At 39.5% G+C, this 15,513-nt stretch overlaps 1 protein-coding gene across 1 annotated transcript in view; it reads left to right on the forward strand.

The window, feature by feature from the left end:
- Window positions 1-13,145, forward strand: part of LOC148842241 (phospholipid:diacylglycerol acyltransferase 1-like) — a 29,303-nt gene extending 16,158 nt beyond the window's left edge. Inside the window, exons 5-7 of the mRNA XM_088957513.1 lie at window positions 3,371-3,630; window positions 12,025-12,517; window positions 12,801-13,145. Of these exons, the coding sequence (XP_088813639.1) occupies window positions 3,371-3,630; window positions 12,025-12,508 (744 nt within the window). The 3' untranslated portion in view covers window positions 12,509-12,517; window positions 12,801-13,145. The remainder of the gene's footprint in view (window positions 1-3,370; window positions 3,631-12,024; window positions 12,518-12,800) is intronic.
- Window positions 13,146-15,513: the final 2,368 nt, after the last annotated feature.

The raw sequence follows: 15,513 nt of genomic DNA on the forward strand, positions 1-15,513 counted from the left end.
CATATAACAAAAGCAACTTGTCTTCAGTGCTTTAAGACCTGACTAGGTGGTGAGATGGGAGAAGGTGACCAAGAAGAAGGAAGAAGGGGGTTTGGGAATTGGCAATGTGAGTGTGAAAACTTGGTTTTCTTGAGCAAGTGGTTTTGGTGCTTTCTTGAGGAAAATGAGAGATTGTGGCATAAAGTCGTAGCTAGTATTGGTTGTTAAGAAATGGATGGGATGCTGGTTGTCTGCACATAGCTACCCTTGCTGCACCTTGGAGAGCTATACATGATATCCTTCCCCTTTTCCTTAATCATGTGAGGTATGACCATTGACTTGGCATCGGGACATAAGTGAGATTTTGGGAAGATGTTTGGGTAGAGGAGTCCCCTTTGAAAGAGGCTTCCCTTCTTTGTTTATTCTTTCCAATAGTAAATAATGACCTGTTTGTTTGATTTTGTTCATTCTCATCCTTCACCTTCAAGGCTGAATTGGAACTTGGGCTTCAAAATGAATCATATAGAGTAAGAAATCCCTTCAGTGTCTAATTTGAAAAATTTACATTGCATCGGCCTGGGACCATTCAAATTTTAACAAATTCCCAACTTGATCCTGTTCAAATCGCACCCTGGCATATTAGGTATGATGTTGTATCTAGAAATAAAATTAGATTTTGGGGGGAAACTTGGGTCAGTAGTGGATGACCTTGTTTTGTTTTTTTGGGTTTCCCTTGGCTTTATTCCATTACCCTGCACAAAAATAGGCTTCTACCCTCTTTGGCCTCCATTTCTGTATCAGGCATTTCCTAGGATTTGGGTTTTAGAAGGGGAAGCAACCATGAAAGATTTTAGATTATTAGTTTATTGAATGCCTTCATTCCTATTGGTCAATTTTCTTGATTTCCCTTCATCATGTCCCTTGATGAAATTCCCCCTTCCTAGCAGCCACTGGGTTGGACCTGCTCTTCCTAAGGTAAAGGTCTTCCATTAGGAAGCTGGCTTGAAAATCATTAACATGATTGATGATTGACATGATCCATTGAGGAAGAACCAATTTGTGCATATGTTTTTTTTTTTTTTTTTGATAGGTAATGGTAATGTTATTAATTAGAATAAAAAACACAGTATACATCATACAACTCCCCACAAAGAAGCGCAAGGTGCAGCCTCTAAACTACAACATAAAGCTTACAAGTGGGCCCAAAAGAGCTTATTCCTATGTGCTCCTTGTTTGGCTAGGAAATCTTCCAGCCCATTTGCTGATCTTCTTTCCCATTGAAATGTGACAGATATTTGACATTAGCCACTTAATTCTTCTCATTGCCCCCTGTAGGGCCAGGCTGCCATCTCCGGCTCTTTTAGCCATCAAATAACCAATTTGGAGTCACCTCCAATCGTTAAATGCTCCACTACCAACTCTTTTGCAATTTCTGCTCCTTGTAGTACAGCTTGGATTTCTGCATTAACTGAATCTCCCATCCCTATAGGACCGGAAAAAAGAGCTATAATCTGGCCTTCAGCATTTCTGAAGACTCCCCCTATTCCAAATGGTCCCATCTCCCAGGTTACCCAAACTGCTGCCATCAAATTTTAATTTAACCACACCTACATCAGGAGGTTTCCATTCCACCAAAGGCTTACTTCTGTCTTCAGAACTCTTGGCTACTTGCTCCCAATTCCTCTTTATATCTTCAAAAGAGTAGGGTGAGAACAGGTCCAAGGATTTTACCCAGATTATGGCCCCTACATAGAATACTTTCCAGCACACATGTCTGATCCCTCTCCTTATCATTAAAAATTCTGGCATTTTGTTCCTCCCAAACAGTCCACACCAAAGCAGCTCTAGCACTTCTCCACAAGACTCTTCCTCTTCTGTTTGGCCACCTGAAAGTTGTAGGGTCAAAAAGTCTGCAAATATGCTCCAGTTCTGTCCACCTGCACCCTAAAAGATCAAAAAGTTTCTCCCATAGGCCTACAACAAAGGGGTAAGTGATTGGTATATGGTAATAACTTTCTTCATTTGCTTTGCATAGGGTACACCGGTTAAGAGAGATACAAAGACCAGGCCTTCTTTTTTGCATAACATCCAAGGTGTCTATTTTTCCAAGAGAGACTTCCGAACAGAGGGCTCCCACTTTTGGAGGGACAGGTTTGGACCAAACCTCCTTGTTATGAAAAGGAGTGGAGAGAATGTAAATCACCTCTTCCTTGGGTGTCCTTTTACTTTGAGGGTGTATAACTACTTTGGTAATCTCTTGGGTGTTGTATGGTCAGCACCTTCTAAGGTAGTAGATTTATTTACACTTAAATATCTTTGTATGCACACAAAAAGGGAAATTCTATGGTGTTGTAGAAAAGTGGTCATTATACATGTACAGTGTTTTTTAGGTGAGTGAAATTTAAGAAATTTTGAAAACAAAAGTCAAAATGCAGAAAGTATTATATACACTTATTTAACAAGGGTGGCACATTGGAAAAGACTAAAGAGGAGTTTCAAGGAACCACAGTTGATTAAATCCTAAGAGTGTTTAATGCATTGGCTAGCTTTTCTCCAAGGGATGGACTCTTAACTCTTACAAACCGAGATTTTTAAAGGGAGTGGAATGGCTTAGTTGGTGAAAGAAATTGTCAAGTTGTGTTCAGTTGGTTTCCACTAAAGACTGAAGGACCTTGCATTGGCATTATCTACCAACCTGAACTGCTTGTTCAAATGGATTTCCATGTATACTAATAGCCTAGCCAGGTTGGGGTCAAAAAGAGGGAATCAGAGTGGGGGATGCCAGGTGGGAAACATATGCAGTTTAAATTTTATTTGATTAATTGATATTGTCAGCTTACGGCTGTTGAGATTTTGAGTTGTCTGCTTCTCTAACCAGTTTGCAGAGTAGGGTTGCTCTTTACATTCTCATGTGCTTCTTGCAAAAAGAATAACTATTAATCGTTAGAAGAGAAAACAGATAACTTTTGAGGATTTGAAGCCTGAAAAGAATTCTCTGGGGTGAATTTTATTTATAGATCATGTAATAACTTTTGGGGATTGAATATGCTACCTTTCTGCTTCTTTAGGTGCTTTGTATTCGAAATACTTCCATGGAATTATGCTGCAACTCTTTATCTGTGTCAGAAAGAATGTCACTCAATTTCAAAATTCAATATGAAGCATTCTTCATTATTATATGCATGTCTTTTGCAAATTATGGAAGATTCTTGTGCTGTTGTTTATGGTTCTTTTATTTCTCATGGCATTTTAATGGTCATAAACTCAATTCAATGGGATCTATCATTTTAGAGTGACCATCTTGTCTATGCAATTAGAATTGTCATTTTTTATAAGTTGATTTCTTTAAAGTCTTATCTATTTCTTTACTTAGTTGCCTGTTAATGTACAGGGTGCTGTTAAAGGTAATAGCCTTGCAAATATGACCTGTCGCGATGTATGGATAGAGTACCATGACATGGGCTGGGGAGGTATCAAAGCTGTGGCAGACTACAAAGTTTATACAGCTGGATCAATTTTGGATCTTCTACATTTTGTTGCCCCAAAGATGATGAAGCGTGGAGGTGCTCAATTCTCATATGGAATTGCTGACAATTTAGATGATCCTAAATATAAACACTACAAATACTGGTCAAATCCCTTAGAAACAAAGTGAGAACCCATTTTCTTTGTTATCGCAAGTTGCTTTTTTACTTCAAGAAATTGTCCCTTCTCCTTTTGATAAGAATGTTGACGTCTCTCTCTCTCTCTCTGGAAAAGGTAAAGTAAAAGCAAGTAGTTGTAGTTAATAAATCTATATTTTATCAATAACAGAAACTCATATTATTAATAAGAAAACAGGATTACATACAGCACTCTGGGGAGGAGATAAAATGACTTAACTCTTCCCAAGAGAACAAGAAAAGAAAATTACAAATTAGCCCAAAACATTTGGACCCTTCCCACCCCCTATTTTGCCAAAATATCTGCAAAGGCATTTTCAGTTCTCTTCACTCAATGAAACTGTTCCAATCCCCTGGATAACCACTTAACCTCTCTCCTCTCATTAGCATAACTCTAGAGTCCATTGTCCTTCCCTAACCAGTTTAATACTAACTGTGAGTCTCCTTCAACCATCAGCTTTTGAATATTCAGCTTCTTTGCCTTCTTTAATCCTTCCAATAAAGCATACATCTCAGCTCTAAGAGAGTCACCAACCCCAATGGGACTTGAGTACAGTGCAACCACCTTCCCATTTTCATCTCTGAAAACACCTCCTACACCTGAAGGTCCTGGATTGCCCTCACTACTCCCCATTAAAGTTCAATTTTATAAAACCAGGGGCTGGTGGTGACCACAGAGGACACAGTTGAATGAACTGGTAATGAAATTGCCACCTCCTTCCAATTGTTAAGCAACATACCGGTGGAGACATCAGCAAATAGATCCAAAGATTTTAACCATTGCACCACCCTAACTGTAATAACTCCAATAATCTGTTCTTTCTTCCTTTGTTTTTCAGAAAAGGTCCTTGAATTCCTTTCTCCCATAGGGTCCAACCAGTGGCAGAGCCAAGAATTTTCTCTTGGGGGGAGTTAAAACAAGAAAATGAGGTGGGAGTAGATCAGTAGAGGAGGTAGGCTGTGTAGGGAAATGGGGTGGAAGGTTATTATATATTTTTTAAAGAAAAAATAAACAAAGTTTTTAATTTTGGGAGTTGGAGGAGCATTAAAGAAAGATCATTTAACATTTTAGTTTTTTTTTTTTTTTTTTTTTTTTTTTTGGGGGGGGGGGGGGGAGGGGGAGGGGGGGCAAGGACCCACTTTATTACATTTTTTGCCTTACCTCAACTTAATAACTATATATAAATATTGATCTAACAAAAAGTTTGGGAGGCCAAGGACGCCCCCCCTCCCACCACCACCACAATATACTTGGCTCCGCCCTTGGGTCCGACATATGGCGGATCTCACACATCTCCACATGATTTTACCCCTTCTCTTCGGCCACCTAAAGAAAGAAACAGCAAACAAGCCTTGTATACTTGGAGGAGGGATCCAATTGTATCCAAATAAAGCCATAAACCATTCCCAAATATCAGAACCAAAAAGAGCAATAGTTTCACCGTTACCCTTGCACAGGATGCACCAATTTGGAGACAAGCACCAATTATGCCTTTTTCTTTGGAGTATATCACAAGTATTGCATCTATTATGATTCAGCCTGCCCTTGAGTTCTGTTAGTCTGATAACAGCCAAGAAGAGAGAAGAAGAAAGAAGAAAGAAGAAAGAAAGAGAGAGAAAAAAAAGGAGAAAAGGAGAGAAGAAAAGTCCGGTTCGAATGAGAGAAAAATTACCTCTCCCATTCGACCAGACATGTTTTATATTACTAACATAATGGAAAAGACACATGTGCCCTTACTTAAGTGAGGGACACTAGTTCTAATATAGTATTACAAATCAGCAGCCTCAACATAAGTATAAGGACAGAAATACCCCTACATACTCGACACTAACACTCCCTCTCAAGCTGGTGAGTATATATCATATAATCCCAGCTTGTTACATATGTAGTCCACTCTTCCCCGACTCAACCCTTTAGTAAATAAGTCTGCCCAATGGTTCCCTATGTTAACATATGCAATGTCTATCACTCCATTCAGCACCTTCTCTCTCACAAAGTGACAGTCAACCTCTATGTGCTTGGTTCTTTCATGAAACACCGAATTAGAAGAAACATGAATTGCAGCCTGATTGTCACAGTAGAGCTTCATTGGAGTGTTAACATTGTATCCTATCTCCTGTAAAAGGTTCCTTAGCCACACTAATTCACAAGTAGTATGTGCCATAGCTTTATATTCTACCTCTGCACTACTTCTCGCCACGACTGTCTACTTCTTACTTTTCCATGTCACCAGATTACCCCCAAGAAAAGTGCAATAGCCTGTGGTAGACCTCCTATCAAACATAGAACCAGCCCAGTCAGCATCAGTATATCCTCCTATTTCAAGTTTTCCACCACTTTTGTATATCAAACCACGACCAGGAGCCCCTTTTAAATACCTCAATTCTTAGAACCGCATCCCAATGAGGAACCAAAGGTTTCTGCATGAACTGACTTACCACACTAACCACAAATGAAATATCTGACCAAGTAATGGTTAGGTAGTTCAGTTTACCTACAAGTCGTTGGTATCTGCCAGGGTCTTCAAACACTTCACCCATATCGCTACTCAGCTTAGTATTTGTTTCCATAGGTGTTTAAGCTGGTTTAGCACCTAACAAACTTGTTTCCTCCAGCAAATCAAGCACATATTTCCTCTAACATAAACTAATACCATGCTTAGACTTTGTTACTTCTATCCCAAGAAATATTTCAATTCACCAAGGTCCTTTGTTTGAAAATGTTCCTGTAGAAAAGTCTTTAACCTGTCAATGCCCATTTTATCATTCCCGGTAATAACAATATCATCTACATGCACCACCAATAGGATTTTTCCTGTCTGAGAGTCATGACTGAAGACTGAATGATCAACTTGGCACTGTTTCATACCAAACTTCTTTACCACCTCACTGAACCTACCAAACCATGCTCGAGGAGACTGTTTAAGCCCATAACTAGCCTTCTTTAGTCTACATACCTTACCATCCTCCCCCTGAGCAACAAACCCTGGTGGTTGTTCCATATAGACCTCCTCGAGCAAATCACTCTGCAAGAAAGCATTCTTGATATCAAGCCGATAGAGGGGCCAATCATACATAGCAGCAAGAGAGATCACAACACGAACCGAACCTATCTTAGCAACTGGGGAAAAGTTCTCTACGTAGTCAATACCATAGGTTTGGGAGTACCCTTTTGCAACCAATCTAGCTTTCAGGTGCTCTACACTACCATCAGGTAAATACTTAATAGTATAAACCCACTTACAACCGACAGCCTGCTTCCCAAGAGGAAGATTGGTGAGGTCCCAAATATGATTATGAGTTAGAGCTGAGAGTTTTTCTTCCATTGCACGGCACCACCCTAGAGAGGCAAGGGCTTCCTTGACATCCTTAGGGACAACAACTGAGGATAACAAAGAGATAAATTGGCGATGGGAAGCAGAAAGGTGAGTGAGTGAAACATAATTAGAAATAGGATGAAGGGTACAAGTGCGTTTACCTTTCCACAAGGCAATGGGAATATCAAGATCAGATACTGGGTTTGGGGCTGGTGTGGAGACAATTGTCGAATCTATCGACGTTGATGGAGCTAGAGTAGCAGCCGGTACATGTGGGCGATGTGTATACACTTGACAGATAGGTGGCCGTTCAACAGGTGGTGGCACTGGAGGCAAGGACTTGGTCACAACTGGAACAAGGGGAACAGAATCCGCAACTGGAAGTGGAAGAGGAGGTGATGAGGAGGAAGAAGCATCACCGGACCCCAAGAAAAATGGAGTAGACTCAAAGAATGTAACATTATAACACGCAATGGAACGTCGAGAACTAGGATGATAACACTTATACTCTTTTTGGGTTCGGGAATAGCCAAGGAAGATGCACTTAATGGATCGTGCATCTAACTTGTCCTTCGCAGGGCCCAGATTATGGACGAAGCAGACACACCCAAAAACCCGAGGAGAAAGAGAAAACAGAGATAAGGTGGGAAACAAGGTAGTGAATGGGGAATGACCATCAAGGATAGACGTGGGCATCCGATTAATCAAGAAGCAAGAAGTAAGCACCGCACCACTCCAAAAGGGTTTGGGAACATTCATGTGATGCATGAGGGATCGAGTTGTTTCCAAAAGATGATGATTCTTTCTCTCAGCCACCCCATTTTGTTGTGGGGTGTAGGTACATGAGGTCTGATGTATAATGCCATGTTGGTCCAAGTATTTTTGAAATGATGAAGAGAAATATTCATAGTCATTATCGGAACGAAAAATTTTAATGCGAACACCAAATTGGTTGCGAATCTCGGCATAAAATTTTTGGAAGATGGTAAACAATTCACTCCTTTCTTTTATTAAATAGAGCCACGTCATCTTTGAATAATCATCAACAAAAATGACAAAATATCTATATCCATTGTATGACATCACTTTATAAGGACCCCAAATATTTGAATGAACCAAGGAAAAAGGACTCGGCACACAGTTTACCAACCCTAAGACTAAAGGGAACACGATGATGTTTCCCCAACTGGCACGACTCACAATCTAAAACAGAAAGTTGGGTCAACGAAGGAACCAAAGACTTCAAAACTTTCAGCGAATGATGACCAAATTGACAGTGCCACTGGAGAGTTGTTGATGTTCTTCCACCACCGTCAAGATAATACAATCCACCAGTTTCATGCCCTCCACCAATCTTCATCCCCGTCTTGAGATCTTGAAAAACACACGAAGAAGGGTAAAAGGTAATAGAGCAATTGAATGACTTGGTCAACTTACTAACAGACATAAGATTAAACGGAAATTTAGGGACATACAAAATTGAGGATAAAGATAAGGGGGTCATGTTAACATTGCCAAGACCACAAATGGAGGATGTGGAACCATTAGCAAGGGTAACAAATTGTGATGTTGAGAAATGAGAGAGGGAAGAAAACACACTTGGAGTTCCAATCATGTGATCGGAGGTTCCAGAGTCGATAATCCAAGGATTGGGTGTGGATGCCAAACAAGCCACACCTGAGTGTGCAAAAGTAGCCATGTTTTGTTGAGATGTGGATTGGACAAACCTCTCATACTCATCACGGGGAACACTCACCATCTCCTTCCCGGGAACATCTGTGGATGTAGGAGGCATCTGATCAGTTGAACGACTCTCCTGTCTGAAACTGGTGTCACTAGTCATGGCATGATTGGCCCAAGTTGAGGGTGGACCATGCAAGTCATAGCATTAATTAATGGTATGTCCATCCATACCACAATGAGTACATCTTCTCGGAACCGAGACACGTCCTCTACCACGGGCTCCCCTTGAATCTCTACCTCCAGTACGACCACCACCACGGTTATATGTAGGTCCACCACCACCACTCCGGCCATATACTGGACCACTGCTACCACTACGACCAGACTGAACTCCCCGAGCTCCACCTCTAAGACCACGGCCCCTTGATACTGCAAAGGCTAATCTATCAGAAACATTAGAGTTCTCAGTAGATCCAATGGAAGTCCTCAGAAGTCGAGCAAACACCTCTTCTGAGGAAGGGAGAGCTGACCCTCGTAGTATCTGAGCCCGCACTGGTTCATACTCAGATTTCAGCCCCACCAAAAATTGAGTCACATCAAGTTGTTCTCTCTGTTGTTGCTGAATTTTGACATCAGAAGTGAGGGGGTGATAAACATTCAACTCATTACGAACGTTTCTCATACTAGCATAGTACTCCTCAAGACTCTGATTGCCCAGTTGCAGATTAAAGTATTCCTGATACAGTTGATATACTCTGGTTGTATTGTCTTGACCAGAATACAACTTCTTAGCATGGCCCCACACATCTTTGGCAGTGTCAAGAAACATGAAATTTACACTAATCTTGGGTTCCATACGGTTCCATAACCACGTGATAATCTATGCATCCTCTTCTTCCCAGTCATCACACTCATGAAAATCAGTGGAGGGTTTCTCCTCCCTTATGTGTTTCACCTTCTTCTTTGCCTTCAGAAAACTTCTATAGATTTAGCCCAAGGTACATAATTCTCTCCATTCAGTTTAATGGAGGTCATTTGAACATTCGGGTAGTCAGTAGGTATCATCACATTAGATTTGCTATCACTGCATTCTCCCATTGCTGAATTCTGTTATTACTGAATTCGGCACACTGCACACTACTTGATCACACTGGTTTCAGCACTTGTTATTGCTGAATATTGCACTCTTTACACCACAAACCCTACCCAATGACTACCTGAAATCTCACCATACTATATGAAGACCACTCCCCCTTCGAATCACACTAAAAAACAACATAAACCCTAACACACTACAGTCTGAAATCCCACCATACGATCTGAAACATACTTCCTATTTGATTCATAACAAAAATATGCATAGAAATCTCTTACCTCATCACCCGAAAAACAAACCACACAAGACACCCACTGCACCACACGAATCAGCCCTCTTCTCTTCATCGATTAGGGGAGGGCTTCTTAGAAACCACAGCAACCGACCATGAACAGCACAACTGGAGGCAATAGAGACCTCCAAGGGAAGAGGGCGACCACTCCTTTTCAACCATTTCCCTTATCTCCAATCGATGGCAGAGAAATCAAGAGAAAACCCTAGACTGAGTGCACAGAAAACAGAAATCTGGGCAGATCCGAGTTGCTTAGTTGTGCTCTGCTACCATATTATGATTCGGCCTGCCCTTGAGTTCTGTTAGTCTGATAACAGCCAAGAAGAGAGAAGAAGAAAGAAGAAAGAAAGAGAGAGAGAGAGAGAGAGAGAGAGAGAGAGAGAGAGAAGAAAAGCTTGGTTCGAGTGAGAGAAAAATTACCTCTCCCATTCGGCCAGACATGTTTTATATTACTAACATAATGGAAAAAACACATGTGCCCTTACTTAAGTGAGGGACACTAGTTCTAATATAATATTACAGATCAGCAACCTCAACATAAGTATAAAGACAGAAATACCCCTACATACTCGACACTAACAGCATCTTTCCAATAAGGCTTCCCAACAAAAACCTCCAATCCTTGGAGGGATTGGTTTACCCCATACTTCCTTTACTGGAAAAGTTTGGACATTGTTGTTGGTAGGTTGCACCAGAGACTTAAAGAAAGAGGCACAGGAAAAGACACTAGAGGGGGATAAAGTCTAGATTCTACTATCCCTAAGGTCTCTTCTAAGAGCCAAATTCCAATCAAACCCAAAGTTTGACTCAGAAGGGACCAAAAAAGTAGACACAGGTTCCCCTTTATACCGGAAAGAGAAAATACAGAGGGAAACTGATCTTCCAATGGCACATCTCCCACCCAAAGTTGTTCCCAGAACTTCACCTGGTTCCCAGAACAAAGATTGGGAAATGTAAGTCAAAAAAAATGCACAAACAACAATTAAATTAAAAGGACTGTATAGAGTTGGTATTTTTTTTGGTAAATGGGGGAAATGGAAGTTCCCACAAAATTGAGACCTTAGAGGATAGAACCAAACAGATAAAACGTGACATAAAAATTCCAAGACACCTGGAGAGGATTCAAAAGTTACACTATCCCATTGATCCCAAAATTGTTTCTGATTAATACCAACAAAAGTAATTGAAGGTTGTGCTTTCAATCTTTCCAATGATTTCCCTAACTAAATATGATTTGCCATAAAAAATCACCTATTTCTATCTTTCAAAACAGGTCAGCATAAGACAAGATATTGTCTGTGCTGTGCATCTAAGTTATCCCATATTCAGAATCTGAGAAGAACTTAGGATAACATATGTATTACAGTGGAATGAAAATTTTGACTTGCCCATTGGAATTCTATCAAATTCCAATTGCAAGAGTGGATTTTCTATGTCATGCTATGTTGCCCACAACCTATGTTAAGTTTCATTTTCTTCTATATTAACTTCAGGACTGGTCTAACTCAGGTAACCTATAAAAGAATGGAAGATGAATTTCAAAAGGGAAAATGACTAGAAAATTCACAAAGCTTATATAATTATCCTAAACCTACCCAATTTAACATCCTCCCACTTTAGACCCTCAAGTTTTGAAGACTGGACTATTCAAATATCAAGCAAGTTCACTTCCATGCAAATATTTAGGAGATTAACATTCCTCAGACGATGATATTTTTGTACTGCTACTTTTGATATCCCCAAAATTTCCTGGGGATATAATTTTCCAAAGACTTTATTCTTTAGTGCTGGATATCACTTTCCAACAAATAAGCAGTTGCATTACATATTCACACTGTTTTTTGTCTTGACATACCAAAACATGTTGATTGAAGGGAGACCTATTGTAGTTTTTATTGCTATGGTGATGTATGGATTCTTCCTCTGATGATTAAAGTGTCTTATTTGGATAAGTTAATCTTGATCGCTACTGCTTCACATCCCATTTTTTGGCAGATTACCATATGCTCCGGACATGGAGATCTATTCAATGTATGGAGTTGGCATCCCCACAGAAAGAGCATATGTTTACAAATTGAATCCAGCTGCTGAATGCTGCATCCCCTTCCAGATTGATACATCAGCTGAGGATGAAAATGAGGGTAGTTGTCTGAAAGGAGGAGTTTTTTCAGTTGATGGAGACGAAACTGTACCTGTTCTAAGTGCAGGTTTTATGTGCGCAAAAGCTTGGCGTGGGAAAACTAGATTCAACCCTTCAGGCATTCGCACTTTCATTAGGGAGTATGATCATGCCCCTCCAGCAAATCTTCTAGAGGGCCGGGGAACCCAGAGTGGTGCACATGTTGACATAATGGGCAATTTTGCATTGATTGAGGATATTATAAGGGTGGCAGCAGGTGCTACAGGAGAAGACTTGGGGGGTGATCAAGTTTACTCGGATATCTTCAAGTGGTCTGAAAAGATCAACCTACAGCTCTAGTCTTGGCTGGTATTGAATATATATTTATTTTTACTGCCTAGGATTATTAATGTGATACATACAGGTTCTGTTCGACCTATTTATATTTGCCTAAATTAACACTGCTTTCCAGTTTCTTGAGAAGGGCCAAATGTAACTGGCTTCCCTCTTGCTTATGGAATATGGATGCAGCTAACCTTTTGATTTTGCTTATTCCTGTTTTTGCTAGAAGACCTGAAATTTGAACTTGCTTATATATGTTTCTCAAAAAAAAAAAAAAACTCAAGCTGTGCTTCAACTCATTGCCCTGTAGGGACGAGTATTTGGGACATGGCAGGCCCGTTGATAATGATGCAGTTTTTCAAATTCAGATGAAACCTGGAGACATGAAGAAAGGTATAAATGAAAGGTTCCCAGCTTCATCTGCTTCTATTTTAGTTTGATTTTCATGGAATGTAACATTGTCAGGTTTGGCACTTGGAGGATTCCATGGTTTTGAATTCCTCTCTTATTGTTATTACTGCCATTCCTTTGTTCCCCCCTTTTCCTGGTTTGGAAAATGTGAATGATATCTAATTATTTAAAGCTGTGATATCAAGATTTGTTGTTACGATGAGGGTATAATTAATTAATGTGTATTGTTCCTTTGTTATCCTAATTGGCGATAAGCTTTACTTGGTGGAGTATGAGAGGACATGTGAACGTTTGACTTTTGAGTCCTGCATCTGTTTTGAGTGAAATAAGTATAAAAAAAATTGTTTCCCCAAAATGCTTTCACTTTTATCTTTTCTAACATTTCTCTTCTTTCCCCAACATGTGAAGATTAGGCGATTTTGTGTGTGTGTGTGTGCGAGTGTTTAATTTTTGTTATAATGTGAGGCGGTTTCTACTTTATATTTATTTATAGCAGAAGCTAATGCCTGGGACGCCGGGGACACGAGAATTGTCAGCAGTCTGGGACTCCAATAACTTGTCATCTTTTTTGTCTAGCCCTCTCTTATGTAAGATCCATCTAATCTAATTAACTCTAATGACTGGTAAGTTGTGATGGCCCCGGGCCATAACTGTAAATCTATGATTCCGGAAAGACATGGTACAGAAAGAGGCTTGAATGGACAAACCGACAAAATGATAAAAGCTCATTTCTGCATGCTTGTTTTATTATCGAAGCCCACTGTTAGACTGGACAAAAAAGGCGGGTCTTTCATATCACGACTAATCCATTGTGATCATATAATTGCATGTCTACACAATACGAGGGGAGCAAGGGGTGTTTAGTAATACGAACATATGATGGCGTTTTTTATGTAACCTTTGCCTTTGCAGGTTCTAGTAGAATAGAACCAGTTTTACCCATGCATTCTTCAACAATGGTAAATGAAAGTTCCATTTGAAGGTGCCACTCGGCTTTGCAGGTGAAGTCTCCTTCTGGTGGTTGTAATAGACACCTGAAATCGAATCCTTCTTTCATCAGGGTTTTGGGGGATTGGGCTTTGACTTTGAGGGATGGTTGTTTGGAGCATGGATCTGCTGTGTGCATGCTATGATGACATAGGGTAGATCTATATCGGTTTGCATTGGGATCTGCTGCATAAAAACGTGTATAATCGGTTATCTAACCAATCACAATTGAACACACCACATGGCATCAGACTAGTTCTATTAGCACTTGCAAAAAAGGTTACATAAAGATTTCATCATCTTACGAAACTCTATTGTCTTTTTAAGTCTACAACATGAGCAGGCATATTGGCGTATCATCTAGGTGTCAATGGACCGGTTTTGGATTGGACCCTGTCCAAACCAAAATCAATTTGGATGGGTTGGATGGACCATCAAGACATTGAACTGGATCAGTCCAGATTCAATAGTCCAATGTATTTACTTGATTGAATTGGACCTGGTCCATTTGTAACAAATTTATATTAGATTGGGTTGGATTGAGCCAATATCTGTTTCATTGATAAAAGATAAGAATATAGGTGTCAATGGATCAGGTTTCGATTAGAATTAATCTAAATTAAAAACAAATCTTAACAGATTGGTTGAATTGGGTGGGCCTAGTCCATTTGTAATGGGCTCACATTGGATTGGACCAAATCTAAATTGACACCCTGGAGATGGAGATGACCATGACGCATGAGCACTTGCTCGCTGCAGCTTATACATTTAAACCAAAACTTTTTTCTCTATTTAAACAAAGGTTCAAAGTATCATATGTGTCATACGTACATGATGTACATATCATTTTTCAGGCGTTCTCAGGGGCAGTGGGATGCCAAATAAAGTCTTGGCTGTTTGGAAAAAAAAATGTTTTAAAGCTCCATGACAAATTGGTATGGGTATATAGGGTAAAAGAGTAATTGTAATAAATTTTCTTCCTATACCATTTATAAGAATGAAGATAGGAACATTTTTTAGTCAAAAAGCCCAATTTTACTTTCCCTTTTCACCATCTATGATTTTTGTTTTTTCAGTAATTTATTTAACTATCATGATTCATGAGGCCGTACGCTGTCTATCAAACTTTTTCCAACGATAAAAAATAAGAATACAAACTGTTAACATGGTTGTATATTGATTTTACTTATCATCTTTACCTTCAACAATTTTTGTTTTCCAATGTTCTTTTTTGATCACTCAAGTATTTGATCTTATCATCTTTACCTTGTTGCTACATACTATTTTCATTTAATTCATTGCAACTGTCCATGAATACTCATCAATTACACACATGACACATAAGGAATTAAGGATTGTTAAATGGTGATTGGAGATCTCATAACTAGGAATGGCAACGGGGCAAAGATCATATTCCCCGTCCCCAATCCCCATCGGGGATAAAATTTGTCCTCCATTCCTGAGCAGGGAACTTGAATCCCCGAATTTTTTTAGATAATAGTATTTTTTTGAAAAATAAATAAAAACTTTAAATTATAAATAATGTTTTAAGTATATTTTGATATATATATATATATAGTATAAATAATATATGTCTAATAAAAATAACATTTATATATATAATC

This window comes from Nelumbo lutea, chromosome 8 (assembly GCF_056320005.1).
Source record: "Nelumbo lutea isolate HS-2025 chromosome 8, American lotus-T2T, whole genome shotgun sequence".
Lineage (NCBI taxonomy): Eukaryota > Viridiplantae > Streptophyta > Magnoliopsida > Proteales > Nelumbonaceae > Nelumbo > Nelumbo lutea.